At 53.6% G+C, this 22,478-nt stretch overlaps 10 protein-coding genes across 10 annotated transcripts; 7 read left to right on the forward strand and 3 right to left on the reverse strand.

Annotated features, from left to right (window-relative positions):
* Positions 1-1,154: 1,154 nt before the first annotated feature.
* ATEG_00105 (uncharacterized protein) lies at positions 1,155-1,651 on the reverse strand (the record flags this gene model as incomplete). Its single annotated transcript, XM_001210191.1, has 2 exons — positions 1,155-1,457; positions 1,598-1,651. 2 exons carry the CDS (start codon positions 1,649-1,651, stop codon positions 1,155-1,157), a joined length of 357 nt encoding a protein of 118 aa, XP_001210191.1.
* An 850-nt stretch (positions 1,652-2,501) lies between these two features.
* On the forward strand, positions 2,502-2,975 carry ATEG_00106 (gamma-glutamylcyclotransferase family protein; the record flags this gene model as incomplete). Its single annotated transcript, XM_001210192.1, has 1 exon — positions 2,502-2,975. One exon carries the CDS (start codon positions 2,502-2,504, stop codon positions 2,973-2,975), a length of 474 nt encoding a protein of 157 aa, XP_001210192.1.
* Positions 2,976-5,022: 2,047 nt separating this feature from the next.
* ATEG_00107 (COP9 signalosome complex subunit 1) lies at positions 5,023-6,638 on the forward strand (the record flags this gene model as incomplete). The annotated part of the gene is made up of 4 exons (XM_001210193.1): positions 5,023-5,155; positions 5,208-5,252; positions 5,312-5,592; positions 5,643-6,638. The coding sequence occupies 4 exons, from the start codon at positions 5,023-5,025 to the stop codon at positions 6,636-6,638; spliced, it is 1,455 nt and encodes a 484-aa protein (XP_001210193.1).
* Positions 6,639-8,600: 1,962 nt separating this feature from the next.
* On the forward strand, positions 8,601-9,108 carry ATEG_00108 (VOC family protein; the record flags this gene model as incomplete). Its single annotated transcript, XM_001210194.1, has 3 exons — positions 8,601-8,829; positions 8,892-9,034; positions 9,088-9,108. 3 exons carry the CDS (start codon positions 8,601-8,603, stop codon positions 9,106-9,108), a joined length of 393 nt encoding a protein of 130 aa, XP_001210194.1.
* Positions 9,109-9,217: 109 nt separating this feature from the next.
* ATEG_00109 (putative MFS transporter) lies at positions 9,218-10,984 on the reverse strand (the record flags this gene model as incomplete). The annotated part of the gene is made up of 2 exons (XM_001210195.1): positions 9,218-10,678; positions 10,733-10,984. 2 exons carry the CDS (start codon positions 10,982-10,984, stop codon positions 9,218-9,220), a joined length of 1,713 nt encoding a protein of 570 aa, XP_001210195.1.
* Positions 10,985-11,585: 601 nt separating this feature from the next.
* hrdA (E3 ubiquitin-protein ligase HRD1) lies at positions 11,586-13,951 on the forward strand (the record flags this gene model as incomplete). The annotated part of the gene is made up of 4 exons (XM_001210196.1): positions 11,586-11,609; positions 11,667-11,780; positions 11,833-12,279; positions 12,323-13,951. 4 exons carry the CDS (start codon positions 11,586-11,588, stop codon positions 13,949-13,951), a joined length of 2,214 nt encoding a protein of 737 aa, XP_001210196.1.
* A 1,037-nt stretch (positions 13,952-14,988) lies between these two features.
* On the forward strand, positions 14,989-16,231 carry ATEG_00111 (DUF3431 domain-containing protein; the record flags this gene model as incomplete). The annotated part of the gene is made up of 2 exons (XM_001210197.1): positions 14,989-15,330; positions 15,467-16,231. The coding sequence occupies 2 exons, from the start codon at positions 14,989-14,991 to the stop codon at positions 16,229-16,231; spliced, it is 1,107 nt and encodes a 368-aa protein (XP_001210197.1).
* Positions 16,232-17,177: 946 nt separating this feature from the next.
* On the forward strand, positions 17,178-19,255 carry ATEG_00112 (uncharacterized protein; the record flags this gene model as incomplete). The annotated part of the gene is made up of 2 exons (XM_001210198.1): positions 17,178-18,715; positions 18,763-19,255. The coding sequence occupies 2 exons, from the start codon at positions 17,178-17,180 to the stop codon at positions 19,253-19,255; spliced, it is 2,031 nt and encodes a 676-aa protein (XP_001210198.1).
* A 670-nt stretch (positions 19,256-19,925) lies between these two features.
* Positions 19,926-20,240, reverse strand: ATEG_00113 (uncharacterized protein; the record flags this gene model as incomplete). Its single annotated transcript, XM_001210199.1, has 2 exons — positions 19,926-20,083; positions 20,138-20,240. The coding sequence occupies 2 exons, from the start codon at positions 20,238-20,240 to the stop codon at positions 19,926-19,928; spliced, it is 261 nt and encodes an 86-aa protein (XP_001210199.1).
* A 1,067-nt stretch (positions 20,241-21,307) lies between these two features.
* Positions 21,308-22,180, forward strand: ATEG_00114 (uncharacterized protein; the record flags this gene model as incomplete). The annotated part of the gene is made up of 2 exons (XM_001210200.1): positions 21,308-22,060; positions 22,115-22,180. 2 exons carry the CDS (start codon positions 21,308-21,310, stop codon positions 22,178-22,180), a joined length of 819 nt encoding a protein of 272 aa, XP_001210200.1.
* Positions 22,181-22,478: the final 298 nt, after the last annotated feature.

The raw sequence follows: 22,478 nt of genomic DNA on the forward strand, positions 1-22,478 counted from the left end.
TCGGACCCGTCTCGGACTACGGCATGATATGAAAGATAACTTGCCGGGCGAACCACATACAGTCCCAGCTCGTCTTGCAATCTGCAAGTGTACCACCGGATCAGTGGATTTACTCTTTAGTTCTGAAGCACAGAGAGGACCCTGGCGAAAGAAGCCGGAAGGTGGACACTGGTCCACACATGTACATTGGGCCAGGACTGGCGAATATTGTTCGAACTTCACACTACTATCACATCAGTCTGATTCAATCAATTAGGTGTAAACTAGGTAGCTCATTCTACTCCCAATTCATTATGAGGCTATCTCCCAGTTGTTAGCACGCCTAATAGTTTCTTTGGGACACAACATAGGAAACACTGCTAGAGGCAACAGCGCAATTTGCATCTTATACTCCAGGCCCTCAGTGATAATTGTAGGGAGAAACACTAGCCCTCTTCTCATACGAAGCAAGGTCATATGTAGCCCTACACCCTCTCCCCCCCTTCTCTCATCTTCTCTCGCCTCCTTCTCTCGCCTTCGCCTTGTCCTCTTACCTTCAACCACCTCGTTGCCTTTTTAAGGACCTAGAGGAAGGCCATTCTGAGGGCGCTCCTCCCCGCTAGATCTTCTCACCCCTCCTCACTTTCCTTCCTCTTTCCCACTCACTCCCACTCCCTCGTCCATCTCTGATCCATCTCTCACTTTTATGCCTTCCATCTCCTTCCCATCACTCTTCCATCGTCCCAAGCTTTGTTTCCAGCTCTGAATACTCGTCTTTTTTATCAACAAGATCCCTCTACTCTCTCATTCACATCTTCACCTTGCCAGCCTCTCATCCGTCACTATGTCTGAACAGAACCCTTTTTACGAAGACATTGTATGTTCGAGACAGATTGCCCCACCGAGGATGCTTTGATCTAATGCATTACTCCAGAGCGATCGATATTGTCACTTGTGCTACGAACGCGGGCATCTCGCCGCCAACTGTCCTGTTCGCGAGGCTCTGTTACATCTGGTTCGTCGGGAATAGCTTTCCTGGGAAAATATCAGCTCACCACGTACAGGGACGCATGCTACAGAGTCTCAACATGCCTTTGAACACTAGAATCAGAGGGTTTCGGAACCATCCTCCTCGTGGAAACCCCCGAGTTATTCGTCATCGCCAACACGTGGAATCAAGAAGACAAGCCGAACTTCACTTTCGTCGTGGTGATATGAGTGTCTCTGGTGCTGCCCAAATCGCGGTTGGTGTTCGTAAACAAACCCCAATTCTTCAAGTCACGCTTCACTAATTGGTCTAGGTCAATGGTATCCAAGTTTCCAGCACGGGACGCGGCAGCCGCGTCATACGTCGTCGGCCACGTACAAGAAACCGCGCTCGCCCTGGCACTCGAAACGATCCCAGACGTCTGTCTCCTCCTCCTCAGGTCGAAGGTCCTTTTCCCCAAACACAGACTATACAGTCGTCTACTCCCGGTCTAGAGTTAGTATACCTCTAACTCGGGCTTTTTTTGCACTGCGCTGATATCTTCAGGACTAATCTTTCTACTGAAATGAACACTAGCATGTATGGGTTCCATCGCTGAATATCATCGGCATCTGAAGACTAACGACATACCCGCCAGTGATGGGGACAGCATGGGTGTAGCAACGTCGTAAGTAGTGCTGGCATAATTCTTTCACCCCTCTCTCATATCCATATTAACTTTTCTAGGGAAATGGACACTGTGGACTATACCAGGTAATATACCCGAAGACGTTCTCGAATGAGGTTTAACACAGCATCTCAGGACGTATGCAGAGCCGCCAGCCGGCCCCTCTGTGTGAGTTTCCTTTCCCGAATGCGTGTGATCTTGATTTAATGATGGATTCTTTACCAGGCCTTCTCTCGCAACGACGCCTACAGACGACCAACAGATTGTGTTCTCGCCCGGCACGACGGATGGAATATTCGGCACCACCAGCAGCCAGAACAATAATGAGTACTGCGGAAATGGAAGGTCTATGATCTGATCACTGTACCGCTCTGGCTTCACCATGTACCTGATAAAATGGAGGGAGTTTTATGTGTTTCATACATGTTGGAAGCCATGTTGACTAGACTAAGTCTGGACTCGTCTTTTGTTTGATGCAAGCCAAAGTTAACTATCCAAGGAAATGGAGATCATCAACCTGGTGCGCCCTAGGGGTATTTAGCACCTACTTGCAAGATACTCTTTTGTTTCGACATGCAGATATAACTATCTGGAGATAATTTTCTTAATAAGAAGCGTTTTATAAGATAGAGGGCCTTGCGTTGGATCTAAGTCGTGCGGGAGTCTCTTATGGTCATGTGACAGACTACCTATGATGTATAGTTACTACATAGGTCCCAAAACATGACCTTCTACATCCCTATCCTCTCAACTCTCATATCTTGTCTCCATCGAGGCCTCCACCTGTAGAACACATCGGAGCTATATGTGTCCCACTGACGTCCCGCAAACTCGTCAAGCTATTTGGTCTACAACACCTAGATAAGCATGGCTGAAGATACTCCTCCAAACCCCCCAAACATTCCACCTCCTTCGCTGATGGTGAGGAAATTCATGCGCTGGGCTGGGAGCCTAGAAACCGAGGACACCAAAGAGCATCGCCCCTTCAACGAAAAATGGTTCTTCTTCTATGGCACCTTGACGAATCCGGAGACCTTGATGCGAGTTCTTGAGCGCTCAGAAATACCCGAACTTCCCCACGCCATCATCTTTGGCCGCGAAATCTTATATTGGGGGCAATATCCGGCAGCTGTGCAAGGGGCCGCGGATCACCCTATTGATGGGGTCGTCTGCAAGATCGAGACCCAAGAAGAACTTGACCAGCTGGAAGCTTATGAGACCAAAATGTACCAAGCCGAAGGCTGCACGGCGTGGCTGGATGATGACACAGAGATTCCGGGGTTTCTGTTTGTTTGGGATGGCGACACAGAGCTTCTGAGCCAGAGTCCCGGCAAGGTTTAATTCAGAAGTCGATTACAGGAGCTTGAAGGTTGCATGACTAAGATGCGTAGGTAGCAGTATGTAGTTATTCAGAATTCCAGAAAGTCATGAGCATACTATCGCCTAACTCCACGAAGGCAAGGTATCATTTATAGGACTACTGATGATTGCTCTCCAACTTAGCAGAGCCGAAAACGCCAACTCGACAAGAAATCAACTGCAAAATTCCCTCCTTGTTATCGATCCTTCCACTGGATCCATGATACTACCTCACTTAAGGTGTGGCCGATAGCTCCCATAGAGGAGCCGCAATGCTAAGATCCTATACAAAAAATCGTATCGGCCGTAGTCGTCGAGGAACATCATCGGAGTTCATACCAGAATCTCATCTTCATGGTGATGGGATTCTTCTGATCGGCCTGTACTTTCCTCCTCTCCAGCTTTTGCTGCTCTGCCGCAGTGAGATCACTCAATGGGTGTGGAGTTAACAATCCGCACATGCCGTGAAATAAAGGACGAAGAATATCGAGATCAGCGGTAGAAGAGTTTCTCTTGATGAAGCCCAGCTATGGCGCATCTCTGCCGGAAGAATAGCCTCGAACGCTGGCTTGAGATCCAGAAATGCACGACACAGAGCTTTGAGATGCTCCAGATCCTAGCCACCAACCGGAGCAAGGTGGACATGGAACCCACACAATTTGTTTGTCTCGATAGTACACACTCGTTTAAAGGTTCGGAAAGGGCACCGATTCGGCCCATCCACTCGCAATCAGGCCGGTGAAACAACCTTGGAATCACCACTTCAATGGGCTTTTTACTCAAATTAGCCTTGGCAACACCGGAACAAAATAGGAGCAATCCCTGCATTTATTAGACGAAGATGTAATGGTTACATCGTCGGTGAGTGCCCAGCAATTCTCATGGGCACCCCCATCCACATCTGACTGCACTGCGATCTCGTGGCGTTGGTTGTTCTTTCGTACTGGGATACAACGAAGTTTGCAAAGTCGGCCAGATTATTGACATGGAGCTGCTGTGCAGAGCTGACTGCTGGCAAGTATCCAAAGTCACTTCCAGCTGACAGATTCCAACTCCAAGCCGATGGTGAAATCCACCATTTTGTGGTAGATTGGGGTTGGCTGGCTGGTAGGAGATGTCGGTTCGTGTAGAAGACGCAGCGAGGAGCATGCAACTGCAAGCTAGGTTGGTTAGAAAGGTTGGATAACGCCGTTGAGCATTATATAGTTGTCGTTGTCCTGTATGGGTGAATATAGGTGGATTCCAGTTAACATTCATATCAGTAATTCAATGACTACAAGGCTTCATTCACTATAAGGATCCTCTCCTTTATTATCTATTGAAAAACAGCTAGCATTTAGCTTATGTGAAGATAGGTAGTGATCAAGGACTCTATAAACAGTCCTGGGCCGTCAGATATATCTTAGCCTACTCGGAAAGGGCTGAGCTTCTATAACTTGAAAGCTTCCACGGGGTGTGATTTTCGTTTTATGGCACGTATCCTTTCTTTTTTTGCACCTCTGTTGAGATATATACTATTCACTGTTTGAGCTTATATCGTTAATCCTATCTACCAGTACTTCAACTACTTCAGTCACTCTACAATGACCTCACTGGAAGGGAGTCGACGGGGAGAATCGAAGGCGGTGATGAAGGCGGTGAAGAGGCCGAGATGGGGTTGTTGATATCGTGCGGCACAATGATGATGGAATGAACATGATAACCTCGACCTCGCCTGCTCCTCGCTCCTCGACTGTGCAACTGTACACCCCCACGGTCCTAGTTCCTCCCCCTCTTCTCTCCGTTCCTGATACTTCCCTCCTTCACTCAGGGTATATACCAGCACCATCCTCGTATCTCCGTTGACTCAGAACCGGACATACCAGCTTCTCCACGCTGACAGCACGTCTCCTCCTGGCTGTCAGGCGCAGATCGTGGCTCAATTTTAAATTCCGAAGGGCTCGCATTCAGGCAAACGGCCACAACACGGAATTGTCAAGCGTGGTAGCAATTCACCTGCAACCAGCCCTGGTGCTGCACAGATAGCAAGATGGAATCGCTGCCGCCCGATACATTTGACACTCCGTCCACGTCCTACCCAGGTCATGGTCCGAGTGCGGGTGCCGATCTCGATAATATAACTGGAAATGCGACGTCAGCAGCACCCTTTGTCAAGGTGGACGGTACGTACCCTCAGTAGCCAAAGAAGGTCATACTCCATACTGATCAAGGCAGACCCACCCAAGTTCGAGTTGGAATCATACATCGCGAACTACACTGGTACGTCTTACCTTTGAACCTTGCCTTTTCGCCCCGCCTCGCTCACATCTCTCTCGCAGGTCGGACAAGATACAATCGGCTGTACCTCATTGGCACTTGCTCCACCTATCTATCTGTCGAGGCACTCAAAGCCGCAATTTCCGAAGCTAAATCAGGGAAGGACGTATCCAGATATGAGTCCGCAGTCCAAGCTCTCGCTGAAGTTGCACCAAATGAACCGGAGGCCAAGCGAGATGGGGAATGGGTGGATCGGATGCAAAAGATGGTCAAGGCCGAGACAGATCGGCTAGAGCACGAACTGCGGGGCTACAAGAACAATCTGATCAAAGAAAGCATACGGGTACGTCGCCTGTGTTGGGGGATAGGCGCAGCATTTACTGACTGTGGCAGATGGGAAATGAGGATCTTGGGCAACATTATCACCAAATTGGCGATCTCGTCAATGCATCCAAGGCCTATTCTCGCATGAGAGATTACTGTACGACACCGACCCACATTGCATCCATGCTGTTCAAGATCATCAACGTGGCGATTGAACGGGGTGACTGGCTGAGTGTTCAGTCGAATGTTCAGAGGCTACGCAACGTCCAATCGAAACAGGAAGAGCAGGCCAAGAATCAGCCCAAGATGTCCGCCGCCCTCGGTCTATCTCAGCTGCACTCGGGATATTACCTGGACGCAGCGAACACCTTTCTGGGCACCGACCCGAGCCTGGGGGACTCATACAATGAAGTGATCACGGCCAACGACGTCGCTGTGTACGGCGGGCTCTGCGCTCTGGCGTCGATGGATCGCAACGAGCTCCAGCGTCGCGTGCTCGACAACAACTCGTTCCGCAACTTCCTCGAACTAGAACCGCACATCCGCCGGGCCATCTCGTTCTTCTGCAACTCGAAATTCCAGCCCTGTCTGGAGATCCTTGAAGCGTACGCCACTGACTATCTCCTTGATATCCATCTCCAGCGCCACGTCCGCACGCTGTTCACGCGCATCCGCACCAAGTCTATTCAGCAGTACCTCGTTCCTTTCAGTCGCGTGACGCTCGACTCCATGTCGAGGATCTTCGTCTCGGGTGGTGCCAATGGCCAGCAGGCGGCTCCTATCGATCTCAAGTCGCCATTTGTTCAGGAACTGATCGGTCTGATCGAGGACGGCACGCTGGATGCGCGTATTGATCTGGAGAAAATGGTTCTCGTGTCCAACCAGACCGACTTGCGGACGGAGGTGCAGCAGGCTGCGCTGCGGAGTGTGTCGGAGTACGTCCGTGAGGCGCATCTGCGGATACTCCGGACCAACATCATCCATTCGGGGTTGGAAGTGCGCGAGAAAACTCAGCGGGAGAGAGGGCCGTCGAAGTATCATCGCGGAGCGACGGGTAACTTCTAGGCTGCATGGGTGATATGACTTGATAATGACTCGAATGGAATGAATGATTGCACATGGCATGGTGCTATGACGAATGGTGGTCGAGAAACAAGCTAATACTCTGGTCCATTGCCACTATTACTTAGCATACACCGATTCGTGTCATATTACATCTACATAGGACCACCGATACCTCGATTAGGTCGTAGATTACACCATGGCCAGAACCACGCCCATCGCCGCTCCCCTAACAACCCACTGCATAGGGGTCGCAGTCGCCCAAGCCATCGCTGCATTATGGCTGGTCGTATGCGTAGCGGCGGTGGCGTTCGTCCCGGTAGCAGATGCCGCAGCCGTAGTAACCCCCGTACGCGTCCCCGTCGCCGTCGCCGTCGCAGACGACACAGACGGCGCATTCTTGGTGGTAGCAGACGCCGTTACGGCAGTCGCCGCGCCATCCTGGGTCTCGGTAGCGATGACAGTAGCGCGGTGGTAGGGCAATTTATCGGTGGGGATCACTTCACGCGTCACTTGGGTGTGATCGCCGTCAATCAGGGTGGCGACGCAGCTGACGGCCGTCGAGGACAGGCTGTCACAGTCCCCCGACGCTGAGCTTAATTCCCCATGACGAACGATCAGCGTGCCGCCTCCAAAAGTTCAAACCGGCAGCCAAAGGGAGCACTTACTACCCGCCGGCCGAATATCTCCACCACAAGCTGGAGGGCCCCTGCGCTATGGTGTAGCCTTCCGGGGGGGTGAAGCAGGACTCCGTCATGGATGATGGGCAGTCGAGGCGGTAGGAGGTCATGTGGCCTTGCTGTGGTGCTCCCAGTCCCCGGGTTAGATCTATGTCTAGTTGCGTGAGAGGGAGAGAGACTGAGACGTACGCTCCCCAGGAGCTTTACGACGACGGGCGCATCGTCGACGACGGGGACGAGAAGCGTGACGACGTCGTTAGCAAGGACGGGGGTGAGAGTTGCCAGGACGGCGGCAAGCGTTGCGATGTGGATGTGGATGTGCATTGTGGTGATGCTGGATCGAGACTGTGACGACTGAGTGTGGGGTACACAAGTAAGGCGTGACGTTGGCTGTGGGAAGCTCTATGGGGCTATTGATGTTTTATGAGGATAATGTGCCCCTGGCGGTATTTGGCGATGTCGTGCAGGATTCACAAGTCGTGTTGGTGATGGCGCTCCTAGGCTACACCAGGCTAGTGCAGTCTCACTGTTACCTGTGTGATTGGGCATTTGTGCTTGACTTCTTGCGCCAATCGCTGTTTTTTGGGGGCAAAATTAGTTTGTAGTATGCTGTTCGGGAGATTGTACGGTTATCTGACATGTTCTTTGATATTCAAGTTGGACTTGCATGCATCTACGCCATGTTAATATGGACAGAACAACACGGATCATATTCATTGCAGAATGAACTACGTCAGCTATTTCTCTCTAGATCGACAGATTGTATCCTATTCATGATCATTGGGATGTAAACATATCGATGACTCAAAAGAGATATTTGTAGGCCCAGAGCTCTCATGCCGCTGCTCTCGCATATCTATCGCGTCTGCTCATCCAGCTTGATATATATATACCTACCCAAGTGAGCTAACCAGGCTACATCATCGACACGATAACGTCTTGAACGGCCAACAGCTAGTAGATGGTTACATCTCGCCAAGTATCTCAACCCACCTCGAACACGAACTATAGGCAACTACACGCCCAACACCGACGCCGTTTCATATGTCAACCACAGTCCCGAGCTCTCTCGCATCATCTGCATCATCGTGGCGTCCATCTACCAATATTCACTCGACATGCCTCGTATCAGAACTCAAAAGGATTGTCGCCAAGTACCGGCCCCTCAGACAGCTTTCATCTTATAAATACCCGTGGACACCTTATAAATACACCACGGCATCAATCCCAGCGTACTTACTCTCAAATAACACCCTCCCCAATCATCCCAGAACATACATCCAAAATGACCGACATCCCCAGGAGTAACATCGACCACCTGGGCATCTTCGTCCCAGCCGACAAGTTCGAGTCGACCGTCGAATGGTACCTGGCCGCCCTCGCTCCGCTGAAGTACAAGAAGATCATGGAGTTCCCCGGCACCGTCGGTCTGGGCAGCCAGATCCCGGACTTCTGGGTCGCGATCAAAGACGGTCCCGCGCCGCAGAATGTGCACTTTGCGTTTAGTGCACCGGGTGCGTATCCTCCCCTGCGACTTTGAGTGACCGCTGTGTGCGATGATACTGAACGCTGCTAGACCGAGCTACCGTTGATGCTTTCCACAAGGCGGCTATCGCGGCCGGGGGAACGTGCCATGGACCCCCTGGACTCCGTCCGGAGTATCATGAGAACTACTATGGGGCTTTTGTGTTGGATCCGCTGGGGAATAATGTTGAGTTGGTAGGTTTTTGGGACTGTAGAGGAGACCGTGGTGGCCATGCTGACCTTGGTAGGTGATCCACACCCCGGTGTGAAAGGAGAATCGTACCCAGTGGAGGAAGTGAAGATGCAGGTCTTGTGGGACACAAATATGAAAGCCGCAGTTCATTACTAGTTTAAGTTCGTGTCGATATCATAAAACGCCTATGCCAAATTCAAGTACTTTCTGGAACGGCTCACCAGGCCACCAATAACACCAGCTAGAAGCAGGGCACCATTAAACCCGGCCATGATGTAGAATGGGGAGCCCGAAGACAGCACATCGAACAAGAGGCCCCCTAGCTTAGTGAGGAGAAGAATGCCTGCTCCTCCATATAACGAATATACCCCCGCAATCGATCCTTTGAGATGCGACAGCTGCCGGGTGTTGTGACTCTTAGGGTTAGCCAGCAAAGGCTGTTGCTCGTCAGGGTCATGGACCCCGTTCGTAGGCATTTGTCCCGGGCCCGCTTCCACAGCGCCCGAGATCTCCGGCCCATCAACTTGCTTCGGAATCTCCTCGTTGGCGTCCATGGTGAGGATGCCGTTGCTCAGCACGGCAAGACTGCACACGATGGCTCCGATCTGGCTGATCCCAATCAACGCCATGACTACGAAGACGCCCGCGCTTCCGTCTGGCCCGGTGAAGTTGGGGCTGGGCATCAATCCAAACGCCAGGTAACCGGCAGTGCCGCAGAGACAAGCAAAAAGGAGAGGAAGATGGTATTGCCGCGATCGCTCCGACAGGTATCCGAATGCCGGAGCGGCAATCAACGCAACCAGTTGCGAGACTCCCGTCAAAATGGAAGCCAGCACGTACGCTTTCGGACATGACTGCTTGATCTCGCCGGGGCTCGACCCATCGCGACTGTTGTCGTCGCAGAGACCCGATTTTCGGTAGTAATGGTTGACGGCAAGCGGGATGAAGAGAGAAATCCCGACAGATGATGCCCGTGCCACGAACCCGCCAAGATAGCCGATGAAGATATCGCGATGTCGGAACCCTAGTGCGACGGCTGCTCCAAGCTGGTCTAAGTAAGGATACCGGGATCGGCCGCCTACGGCGCATGATGGGCCGCTGAGGGCGGTCTCCGGCGACTCATTGTGTGACGCCCAGAGGGAGTTCCAAGACTTGTCCTCCTCTCCAGGAAGGTTTCGAAGACCGATCAGACAGCAGACGCTGATAAGAAGAGCTACAGCACCCACGAGGTAGTAACTGTATTGGATGGCCTGCGGCGGGGATAGCCCCCATTTCTGGAACCGAGCGGGAAGGGGAAGGAAGATTACGAGGGATACGAGCGCACCGCATCCAGCACAGGCACCAACGAACCCAGCTAGCCGAGAAGAGGGAGTGTACGTGTTGCGTTGACGACCAGCATCTGGGGCGGAAGTGGGCTGGGCGACACTGTCCCGTGGGTGATGTGGTTCTTGAGCCAAGGACGCATGGAATTCCTGTTCACGATTTCTCCCGGTGACTGCTGGTAGAACGGCAGTGACCATGGTCGAAACTGCAGCACCTCCGACGCTGAACAGCAGTCTCCCGAGAAGTAGTTGGGGATAGACATTCTTGGCCTGAACGAACAAGAACAGCGCGAGCGCAATAATGCCATAACCAGCAACACATGTCTAGGTGGGTTAGCATACTACAATTGTTATTGAACGGGGTCGGGCTGTGCTTACATGTCGGACGCCTATCCGATCCGATAGTACACCCCACAGGGGACAAGCGGCCAGCGCAAGCAATTCATCGGCGAACCCAAGCGTTCCAACAGCATCTCCCTCTCCCTCCGGTATGCCAATTAACTCTGTAACCACGAATGAGACAGAAGAATTGACAAAAACCAGAAAGGCAATGGAGAAGGGGCAGACGGCCAGGAGGTAGGTCAGCGTCTGGGTACGGCTGGCGGTGAACAGAGGGCGTTGTACAGTCATTGCCCTACACGCCCATTGGGTCTGTTAACATAGAAACCTGAGGTTGTATATATCCTTGGCCAGCAGAAAGAGGATGCACAGCCGTAGGATGGATCAGGTTCTGGGAGGAATGTGGAAGAACTAAGGGAGTATGGAAGTTGAGGGAGTTGTTTGATGCCGTCAGATCACATGACCGTGTCCTCCATATGTTTGTGAACGTGGAGAAGAGCGGCCCGAGGAAGATCAGCTGTGTACTGGTCGGTAGAGCTTTACCTGGGGATACATTTCGATGAGCTGTCAGCCAGAAGAAAGATCACAAAGGATACAAAATAATTGTATTAATTGTATCATAAAGTCTTTAGGGCAATAGTCATGCCATCCGGAAGAACAATGGATTCATTGTGTATCCGCTGACGTAAGATTCCGCGGGCGGTGGGATGAATAATGATGGATAGCTGTCCAGAACTCCCCCCCATATTGTTCGCTCTTCTCTTCGCATTCCTCTCTCTCCCCGTTTCAATTTCTCATCAATGTGCCGTTGAGGAGGTTTTGGACCCCCCAGCCAATATACTGCACGTCCAATGACTTTGGGCTTTTTGCCCACGTCTTTCACTCTGTAGCTATGAGATTAGCCGCGTATGCTGGGGTAAGTGACCCGCATGGAGGCGTGATTGACGTCGGCTTGGATGCCAGATATTGATAGGTTCGACAGGCCTCAGTGGCTCTGGCCACCGGTGTTTTCCTCAAAGCACTGCATCAGAGGGCGAATTTCTACTCTGCCTGCGTGTACTTATCCCAAAGCAGCGCCAATCTAATGGTAGGTTTGTTCCGGAAGCTATCTCCGCATCCTCGTGCTCACCACATTGTAGATCCTGACGAATGTCTGCCTCCTTGCGGTGGGATTTCTCCTCTTCTGGCTTCAGCGACTACTCTACGGACCCCTACGACCGATCGAGACCGAGCAACTGTACGAAAAAGCATGGTTCGCGATAACGGAGACCTGCCTGGCGATGACGATCTTCCGGGGGGAGCTCGGCGCCTGGTTCTTGGTCATGTTCGTCTGTCTGCTGGTGGGCAAGGTTTGGGGCTGGATTAGTGAGGGTCGCGTGGAGTTTTTGGAACAGCAGCCGCCGGCGAATCCTCGGTTGTTCCACACCCGGCTGTCGATTTCGTTGCTCTTGTCCGTCATGTTCAACGCCTTCTTGTTGCGGTACTGCATCACAACGGTCCTGGAACAGGCGCGACCGGACATGATGGTCATGTTTGGCTTCGAGTTCGCCATCTTGACCATTTTTGTCCAGCTCGACCGCGGCCAGGTACGCCATTGCCCTGGTTGAAATCTACATCACCCGTCAACAGATGAAGGCGAAGGTGGAGGAGCGGCGTCGAGAAATAAGAGTAGAGAGAGCCGAGGCCATCAGACGAGCCGCCCAGGCTGGCGAAAGCAGTCCGCCCACCAACCTCCCGGACGAGAATGACATCGATGAGATGGAGCTGGATGTTCCCGGCTGGGAGGAGAAAGGTCGCTGGGTCTTCTACCTTGATCTTCTCACCGATTTCCTGAAGCTCACGGTGTATCTCACTTTCTTCGCCATCCTGTTCACGTTCTACGGTCTCCCCATCCATATTCTGCGCGACGTCGTGGTTACCATCCGCTCTTTTGGCCGACGAATCATGGACTTCATGCGATACCGCAACGCGACCCGCGATATGAACGAACGGTATCCCGATGCAACCGCCGAGGAGGTCACCCGGGAGGAAGTGTGCATTATCTGCCGCGAGGAGATGACTCCGTGGCAACAGCCTGCAGACGGCGCTGGTCAACCAAGAGCCCGTGTCTCCGAGAGACTTCGCCCCAAGAAGTTGCCTTGTGGCCATATCTTGCACTTCGCGTGTCTTCGGAGCTGGTTAGAAAGGCAACAGAATTGCCCGACGTGTCGGCGTCCGGTTCTTGCCCCCGCTCGTCCTGGTGGTCAAGCGGACACTCCCGGTCAGGCTCCAAACATACCGGGCGCAAACCAACAGCCAGGAGGGGCCGGCGATGGGCGCCCTCGTGCCCGAGTGTATCAATTTGGCCCGTTTCGGGTTGGATTCGGTGCCGGCAGAGGTGACCTTTTCCAAAACCTCCACCAGCAGATTCACCAGGGCAATGCACCATTGCCACCACTCAACAATCAACATCCTAATGCGCGACAGATCGGTTTCGGTTTTGGATTTGGCCGGCCACCCCCACCTCCGACACAGTCCGTACGAACTCCCACCCACATTGCAACTGACATCCACATGCAATTGGACATGATGGAGGAACATATTCTCCGGGAGATCAGCAGCTTGCGCGTGGCCGCGGACCACCTACATTTGGTCCGCTTGTTACAGGCTGAGCTCCATCGGCTTCGCACCCTGACCGGGAATACCTCCAACTCCGCTCAAAGCCCCTTTTCCACTGCGCCGGTTCCTCCAACGCCCACAACATCGACTTCGACACGCCACCAACAGTTTGAACCCCGCGCAACGGCCATGGAATCCGACGACAGTCGTCTTCCTGAGGGACTGAGCCTTCCGCCCGGCTGGACCCTGACGCCTTTGCACTCTGCCAGCGGAATCTCGCCTTCCAGCCTTTCGATGCCTGTTCCGCAATCTAGTCAACCGGCACCGAGCCCCGAGACCAATGCGGGCGCGCAATCTACGCCTGCGCAAGAAGCGCAGTCCGGCCACGAGAGGAGCGATGGGGCGGGAACATTCACCGAATCTGTTCCGCAAGACCTGCCGAACTGGCAGTCGAATGCGACACCGGCATCTGTCAGCCAAAATGACGTCGCCCCGTCGAACGATTGGACGGACGTGGCAGCGGAGACTCAGAGTGAGAAGGCCGGGCCGACGTCTACCGTCGAGGGAAGTGGTATCGACGGAGAACAAACCTCATCCTCCCCTTCCAAGGGCAAGGCGCGGGTGCCTACGGTGGAAGATGCGGTAGACGATGGGGTTTGATGATGAATGTATTTTCTACACTTTCAACGTTCCCGTATTTTTAGTCTGTTCATACCTTCTCTTTGGGAGCTTGTATTTCTGAGTTCATTCCTATCCATTGGGAGATCAGCGTTGATACCGGCGTTTTTGTTTTCTTTTTATTCATTGGGGGTTTTACAGAGCGAGTTCAAAATAACATACCCAAGTTGCTTGTGTTGGACATCTCGACGAGTATGTACATATCAGTTCTCTACCCCAGCATAATGCGCAGACGGTTGACGGAGAAGTTGCCACTTGGAGGAACGACGGGTGGTGGTTGCTGGAGAAAAAGAGGGACCGCCAGGGGGATCGCCATGATGGCTTGCATCAAAGAAGAACACTTAACACATGAGAAGACGGGGAGAACGGCCAATTGAGTAAATGTTGGATGAGTTTGAAGTCCAATGGTCAATGTCATATTTATAAGTCCGGTTGGATGGACGAGAATGACCCTACACCCCCAAAGTCAGTGGTAGTTATCATAGAGTGGCTCGTCGTCATCAGTGCTGACGCCAGCGTCCCGTCGGGGGGCCCAGTAGTTAAATTAACGCCCACTCCAACATCCTCTCTCTCTCGATCTCTCTCTTGATCTCTCTCTTGACGGAGAACGCCTTTTTCCACCGTCGGTCTTCCTTTTTCTCCTCTTCCTCCCCTCCTTAACTCAATCCTCCTCCGTCATTCCCCTCAACCCTAGCGTCGCATCCGATCCACATCCTGGTGTTGGACAAACTGGTCTTGACGACATCCTGGATGCACGGTTCCATGGTGGTCCCCTCTTCTTAGGTTGATTGTAAGTTTCTCCGTCGCACCAGTCTATCTTGCATTTCTTCCTAGTCTTCTCAAGTGCCATAACCTCCATTCTCCCGCTCTCCATCGGTCCATCCTAGTCACCCTAATCCAGTACCCCATGTCCTGTCCGCTACACTGAACGCTACGCTCACATTGTCGCGAATTCGCAGCAGGTCGCCTTATCCTTTATCTTCCCTCTGTATTAATATTCACCGATACCCTTCTTGTCCATGATTTCCTCACGCCGGGCCATTCCCCTCCTCGGCCTGGCTTTCTTCGTCTGCCTTCTGTACACCGTCAACAGTCTATCGCGACAATGGCGACGGGTACCGCAGTCAGTGGGCCTCGGGGAACTCGTCGCAAACCCCTCTCCCACCCCAAGCGGTCGCTTTAACATCACCAAGGGTGACGACTATGTCACGAAAGAACCCTACGCCCCCCGACCGCACTACGCCCCCGGGGTCCCGAAACCCCCGGGGGCGACATATACGAAGATGCTGGTGGTCCCCCAGGCCGACCTAGAGGACACCACGTGGATTGAACTCGAGCTCCCCCGACTGGCAATCGGCCGTGTACGTGGTGGATGACCCGTCTGCGCCGCTCCACCCCCCGAGAAACAAGGGTCACGAAGTCATGGTCTATCTGAGTTACATCATCGAGCATTACGATAACCTACCGGATATCATTGCCTTTATGCACTCGCACCAGTTCGCCTGGCATAACGATGAGATCTTTGACGGGAACGCGGCGGAGATGCTGCGCCGGCTGAACCCGGCGCGCATCATCCGCGAAGGATACATGAATCTCCGCTGCACCTGGGCCCCCGGGTGTCCCGACTGGTTGCACCCCGGCACCCTGGAGGAAGACGAGTCCAAGCAGGAGGAGACCATGTTGGCGAAATCGTGGGGTGAGATCTTCCCGGATCACCCCATCCCGGACGTGCTCGCGCAGCCCTGCTGTGCGCAGTTCGCCGTCTCGCGTGAGCGCATTCTGTCTATCCCGAAGGCGCGCTTCGTCTACTACCGCGACTGGATCCTGCGGACGGAACTGAGCGACTACATCTCCGGGCGCATCTGGGAGTACCTCTGGCATGTGGTGTTCACCGGCGAGAACGTCGTCTGTCCGAAGGAGAATGTCTGCTACTGCGATGGATACGGGATCTGTTTCGGCGGCGAGGACGAATACGATGCATACCGCGGGCTGGGTTTCCAGAAGAACGACCTGGAGGAGGAGCTCAAGCATTGGCGGAGCCGCGCAGAGTCTATTGAACTGGCACGAATGCGAGGCACTCTCGGTCAAAGCAGCAAATTGAATGTCCCTGAGCCCGGCAAGGACATCGAGTTGGAGGAAAAGATTGTCGAAAAAGAAAGCTTGATCGCGGAGCTATTGGTGAATGCCACCCTGCGCGGAGAAGATCCAAAGGCAAGGGCAAAAGAAGCGGGAAGACCATGGAAAGAGGGAGATGGATTCTGATGATCCACGGTCTCCTGATCTCCAGCCTGATGGTGACTGAACACCACGGCTTGTTATTTCTTGTCTATATTTCCGCCTCTGCATTGGGATCGGGCGCACCATGGCTTGCCCTTTATAGATACGGTTGCTGCTTACAGACCTTATGTGCTTACTTTGTGCTTTTGCTTGGGTCTGGTGTTGATACGGCTGGGTTGCTTGATATGTATGGATACCTATAGCGTGACAATTTGGCAGGCCCCAAATTGATAGGGTGATGTTGAATAGATTATGAGAATACCCAACTTGGATGAGAATATAGGACTCTTCTCGACCTAACAATGAGTATGGTGGCACTGATCACGTGCTCGGAGTTTCCCTCCAAATGGAGCGTCTCCGGAATGCGGAACGGTTGCTTGGGGAGCGTGACTTCCATCAGAGTTTGCACTGTCTGCCCATCCTTCAAACCACGCAAACAACGTCATCCGCGCCCCAATCAAGCAATCTGATTGATTAACTTATCGCAAGTCGCGCGATCTATTTGCGACAAGACCCGGGGTGTCTAGCTGCCATAGTGCTGCAGGTATCGTTGTGACCGCGCATAGTGGCCGTGCGAACACCGAACCAACTTCCGAGGTGTTGTTTTGGTCTTTGACTACCAAGGACCTAGTGCGGACTATTGCGCATCGAAGACCGGCTTCATCTATGGCAAACGGGATTTGAGAGCGACGCGTTGTCGAATCGACAGAGCCTGTGCCATAGGTAATTGCGATTAAGAGGCGATCGGAATTCTTCGAAGCGTCTTGGTCGTCGCGACTTGTACCGAACCACGTCGTCAATATCACCGCGCGGATCGCCGTGTAGCTGATTAGCAGCAAAACGATTGGTTGCGCCTACAGCTGTATGAGCGCTATCTTGAACACCGACGACGCGATTTCGTGAGATATCGATATTACTCCCCACCATCGGCATGACGTCTACACCAACATCCAACCAACACCCGTCGACTACGGCCGCCGACTTCGCCGCCACTCAGGCGCCGTCATCGAATATCGACCCAAATACAAACCTGGGGAATACGGGGTACGCACCGAATGAGAACCAACTCGCAGGGCTGGTCGAAGCTGCCACTGCGGCGGCCGGTCAAGATGTCTCGGAATGGGCTGCTGCGGCCGCCGCGGCGGCTGCGGCCAATGCAGCTGGACATCAACACCACCTTGATGGGTATGCTGCGGAGATGCACATGGAGGATGACAGTTTCGACACCAACTTCAATCCGGGCTTGAACGCTGGACGGCATCTGCGGTCTGCGGGGAATGACCACGCGTCGTCTGGCTTGTCGAGGAGTGTGTCGAAAAAACGGAAGAGAGGCGACGGACCCCTCGACCCGGCGTTGACGGCGTCCGCCGCCGGGATCGGGCACCCGATCTCCCAGCACCAGCCTGCGCATCATGCGCCTCCTCATCATTACGGCGAGAGCCTTGCTATGCGCACCGAGCCTCCGCCGCCGGAAGCCTTGAACGAAGCTCGTGCTGTGGGGGTACATTCCGCGGCGGCCTTGTTCCGTCAGCCCTCGAGCAACAAGAAGTATACTCGCCCGCCGATGTCGAAGTTGTTTGCGTCGCTTGAGCTATCCCCAGAGAACTTTCTGCATCTACAGGCTGCTGCGAAGTCGTACATGCTGGACGACAAGCACCCGGAGCGGAGAGAGTGTGTTGGACAACGGGGGAAGGGAGATACGGAGATGGTGAAACTGCGGCTCTGGAACTGCGTGCGCCATTTCCTGGAAGTGGAGGGGCATGGCGAGCGGTTCTTCGGGGAGAACGTCGTCAATGAAGGCATGGGCCCGAGGACGTATGTATGGCCGCGGGATTCGCAGAAGATCATCTCCTTGGTCATTCCGCTGCTGAGGCGGATGGTCACGAATGAGCGCCAGCGGCAGTACGCGGTCGAGACGAGGAAAGGCGGCGCAGAAGAACGAAGACGACGGAAGACCGAAGATAGTCTTCAGAACTTCAACAGCGCCAGTCCGCCGAAGTTCCCCGTCGAGGACCACCTCCAGATGCACACGCACCACCATATGCACGAGGGGTATCCTTCTTCGCAGTCTCCGTTCTCCACCACTCACCCTGCACTCTCAGCACCGCAGGCTTCTCTGTCTTCAATACCGTATCCCATGCGCGCCAGCTCTCAGCCTCCCGAGATGAACCTGACCGACCTCTTGCTCGACGGCTACCCTACTGACTGGAACTCCATCGCCAAGTCATACGACACATACAACCAGAACTACGAGCTCGACAATCTGTGGCAGTTGTCTGGTCTGCAACAGCCCGACTGGCGCGGTCTCGTCGCTGCGGTGGACAGCCACTACCAAGTGGTCCACAACGGCGGTTACGACTGTCCCACGCCGTGTGAAGACGGGAATCTGCAACGAATCCTGGAGTCGGAGGCAACCCACGACCTGCGGTGGCGGATCGGAGAGCGCAGCCGAGCCGCGCGCAACGAATTGTACGTTTCAATCACCGTCCGTTATGACTCTCACTAACCCCCTCCAGTGCAAGCAGTATCACCCGCGACGTCTCACGCATCATCCGCGATAACCTCGCCACCAAAGACGCCTCCACCGCCGCCCCCGAAGACCAGACGCAGCCATTCCAGCCCTCGGCAACCCCCTCGCTCCCCGGCTTCGCCAACACCTCCACCAGCGCCCCGCAGGGAGCCATCACCCTCCGCATCAACATCATGCAGCACGGGAAACGCATCCTGCCGCGCGTCGACCTCTCCGCTGCGCAGTGCTCTGACATGGAGACGATGAAGCAGCTCCTGATCCGCCGGTTCGGCGACTCGCTCCCCGGCATCCCGCCGGCGGACTCGGCCCTCGCGCAGACGAACTGGAACCCGTCCGCGAACTGGAAGGTCAAGGTGTGGCTTCCGGATGGTCTGACGCCCGTGCAGAACGACGGCGAATGGACGATTGCGCTGTTATCGGCGGGGAATATCGACTGGATGGATGGGGATTTGCGGGTGCTGGTGGAGATTGAGCCTTGATGGGTTGTGTGGTGCTGTCTTGTTTGTGATTAGCGGGTTATTGCCTAGTGGTTCTGTGCTGGGGTTCTTGGGGGTAGTGTGGAGTAGGTGGTTACGGCGTATGGTGCAGTTAGTCGTGTCTTTATATCTTTCGGATGGTGACTAGTGGTTCACGGCGTTCACAGTTCACAGTTCTTGATATCAATAGCAAATGCACGAACTCCTTATACCCCACACAAACATACCGGACATGCCATGCAATTATTATTACCGAATTAAACAATATGAACATGCAGAACACCCAAACGCTGAAGCCAACCCACCCTTACAACAGAATCCTAAACCCAGCAAGGAAACCCCCGACAACAACCGCAAGCCCATACACCTGCCCCATACCAGCCATATACCTCACAGCAGCACCCTCATCCGGCGTGCCAGTAAACGGCGGCAGCGAGGTCGTGGCGGCCGGCACACTCGCCGAGGTGGAGGTAGTGTTGTACCGCTGGGGATTCTGCGCGCCGCAGGGATGGTCGGTGCGGCAGGCCGACTGGCAGGCGGAGTCTGCGGCGCTGCAGCGGGCGACGCACTGGTTGTTCTGCTCGGTGCAGATGAAGTAGGGGATGGTCTGGCTGTATTCGGAGGCATTGGGGGATTGGCCGTTGCTGCAGATGCAGTTGTAGGAGAGGGATTTCTATCGATTGATGTCAGTATTAGGAGTGATGGGCACAGATTGGGGGTAAAGGGAAAAGCTTACGGAGTCGCAGGTGTTGGCGGAGGGGTTGCTGGATGCTCCGGGCATCTGGAGGCAGAGGAGGGGGCAGGTGGAGGTTTGTTGTTGGCACCAGTAGGCTTGATGAAGTTAGTTTGGGGAATTGGTAGAGAGGTGGGAGGGATGGTAGGTACATCTGGTGGAGGAGTCGATGTCGCCGGCGTTGAAGGTGAAGTTGGTCTGGCTGTGGGCGAGGCCGACCACGCCGAGGACTGTCAGAGATTGGAGGAGACGCATTGTGCTTGTGAGGTGGGTGTGAAGGTGAGAGAGGTCAGGGAGGAGGGTTCTGTTGAGAGTTAGGAGAATTGAGACGGATCATTTATGGTTCATGGTCTTACCTGTTTGGGAAAAAGGGAAACAACCGCTTCGGTAGCCAAGATATTGCTTTGTCTGTCAGAGTCAGAGGTAGTGAGAGGGAAGAGATGAGAGGAAGATGAGAGGAAGATGTCTGACAATGGGCAGTCGATGGGTTTTGAAGAAGCGTCCAGCTGGAAAGAAAAAGACAGTGCGACGCCGTACCACTTGACCTCCGGCCTAAAGAGGTTGGGGTGGCGGCGCTATTTTCTCCTAAGCTCCAAACGAACCGACGGCTTCATGTAAACTAGATGGTTTGAGTGGATTCCCGGAGTATGTCCTACTCTGCCCCTATCCGAGGACATCTGAAACCGCTGGCTGGGCTAGGGAGAAGGGAGATTGGGGAACGTGAGTCATTTCTTCATTTCCTTCAATTAAAAGAAATCAATACAGTACAGAGTACATATTCTGCCTAGCTGCCTACCTAGGTATGTATCTGTCTCCAGCAGGGAGATACGTCGATCCGGAGCCTGCCGATTGACGGACGAAATCCTTCGTATCTTCGTGCAAGTGGTCTATCTTTAGTAGCAAACTGCATATCTCGGGCATTTTGCCTCCTCCAAGGCATGGCAAAGGCTCACATGAGAGTGTAACGGTTGGAATGTCTTGGAATGCCACCGAGCCGGCAAAAGTTGGAAGACGGACGGACTGATAACTAACTAGACAGCTGGGGCATGTCTCACTTTTCACGCTTGGTCGGGCCGGTGCCATTGGACCCTGACGCTCTTGGCTTTTGCTAGCGTAGACCCTTGACACCGCATGATGGTGCTTTGGAGTCAGGAGTGAGACACAAGACAAGAAAGATGGTGGTGCGTTCAATTCATTTCTTGTGAAAGAAGATAGAGATAAGAAGAGTGCATCGACGTAAGGGTATAAGTCCAGTACTCTGAGTAGATACATAGATAATTGTTAGGAGTACTGTAAAGTAGAAGTGTGGTGTGTGGGGAAGAATGAGTTGCCTCTTTGGGCCCTTGGCGTCAGGTGACTCTCCTGCTCCATCCGGCAGATTCCTGTCGGCTCCATCCTCCTCTCTTCCAACTAGGTATCTTATCAGTCTCCCTCAGACTCCGCATCTCCTCTTCTCGTCGGCTGCATATCCCGCTACGTCTGACACCAAACACAGACCCCTCGTGAACCACACTTTACTAGCCCCTACTCTCTACCGTACTGTACGGAGTGCTCTCCCATCAATTGTTGATCCTTGCAGTTGCCCGCCGCCACTGCTGTTGGTTATTATTAGCAATCCGGCTTCCACACTGCCGCCCCCAACATCCATCCGTCCCATCCATCCCATTGCCTATCCCCCACGTCGGACATCTAGATGGATGGAGCCAGCGAATGAGGTGACTGGTCTGCCGCCTCGGCTCCCATCCTCCTCGCCTCCCCGCAACGCCTCCAGCCCTCACCATCCGGCCGATCCCACTGCGAACCCAACCCATGCCAATGGCTCCTCCAAGGACCGTCCGGTCTCCGGCATAGTTCCCCCATACTGGAGCCATCACCGCAATGCATCGCGCACCTCCCAAACCTCCCTCGAGCCCCTGCCACCCATTACCCTAGAGGACCACACCGAGGATCCCAATTCAGAGACCAGCCGCGGCCTATGGGCCCGCAGCGTATCGGTCGATGACCACGTCGTCGTGCAGGGAAAGACTGGCATCGGAGCATATGTGGTCTGGAACTGCACCATACAAACTCTGGAGGTACGTTGCCGCAAACCAACCTCTCAATTATTGTTTTTATCTAACGATAGCTAGGGAGGACCCATCACCATTCGCATGAGGTATGCCTCACGACTGTACATACACTTGACCGCCTACTGAGACGTCCAGATACTCGGAATTTGATGACCTACGACGCCAGTTGGTAGCATCATTTCCCTATGCCAGAAATGCTCTCCCTGCCCTTCCTCCGAAAAGTGTACTCTGTACGGCACCAGAGCTCCTCATATAGTCTCAAGGGCTGACAAGTTCCAGTCAAATTTCGTCCCTCTTTCCTCGAATCCCGTCGTGTCGGACTGGAATATTTCCTGAAGTGAGTACAACGGTTTCCTATGCTTGTACATGGTCGACTAATTCCCATGCAAGTTGTGTCCTCCTCAACCCCGAGTTTTCGAGTTCC

The sequence above is a fragment of the Aspergillus terreus genome, genomic scaffold (assembly GCF_000149615.1).
Source record: "Aspergillus terreus NIH2624 scaffold_1 genomic scaffold, whole genome shotgun sequence".
Classification (NCBI taxonomy): Eukaryota; Fungi; Ascomycota; class Eurotiomycetes; order Eurotiales; family Aspergillaceae; genus Aspergillus; species Aspergillus terreus.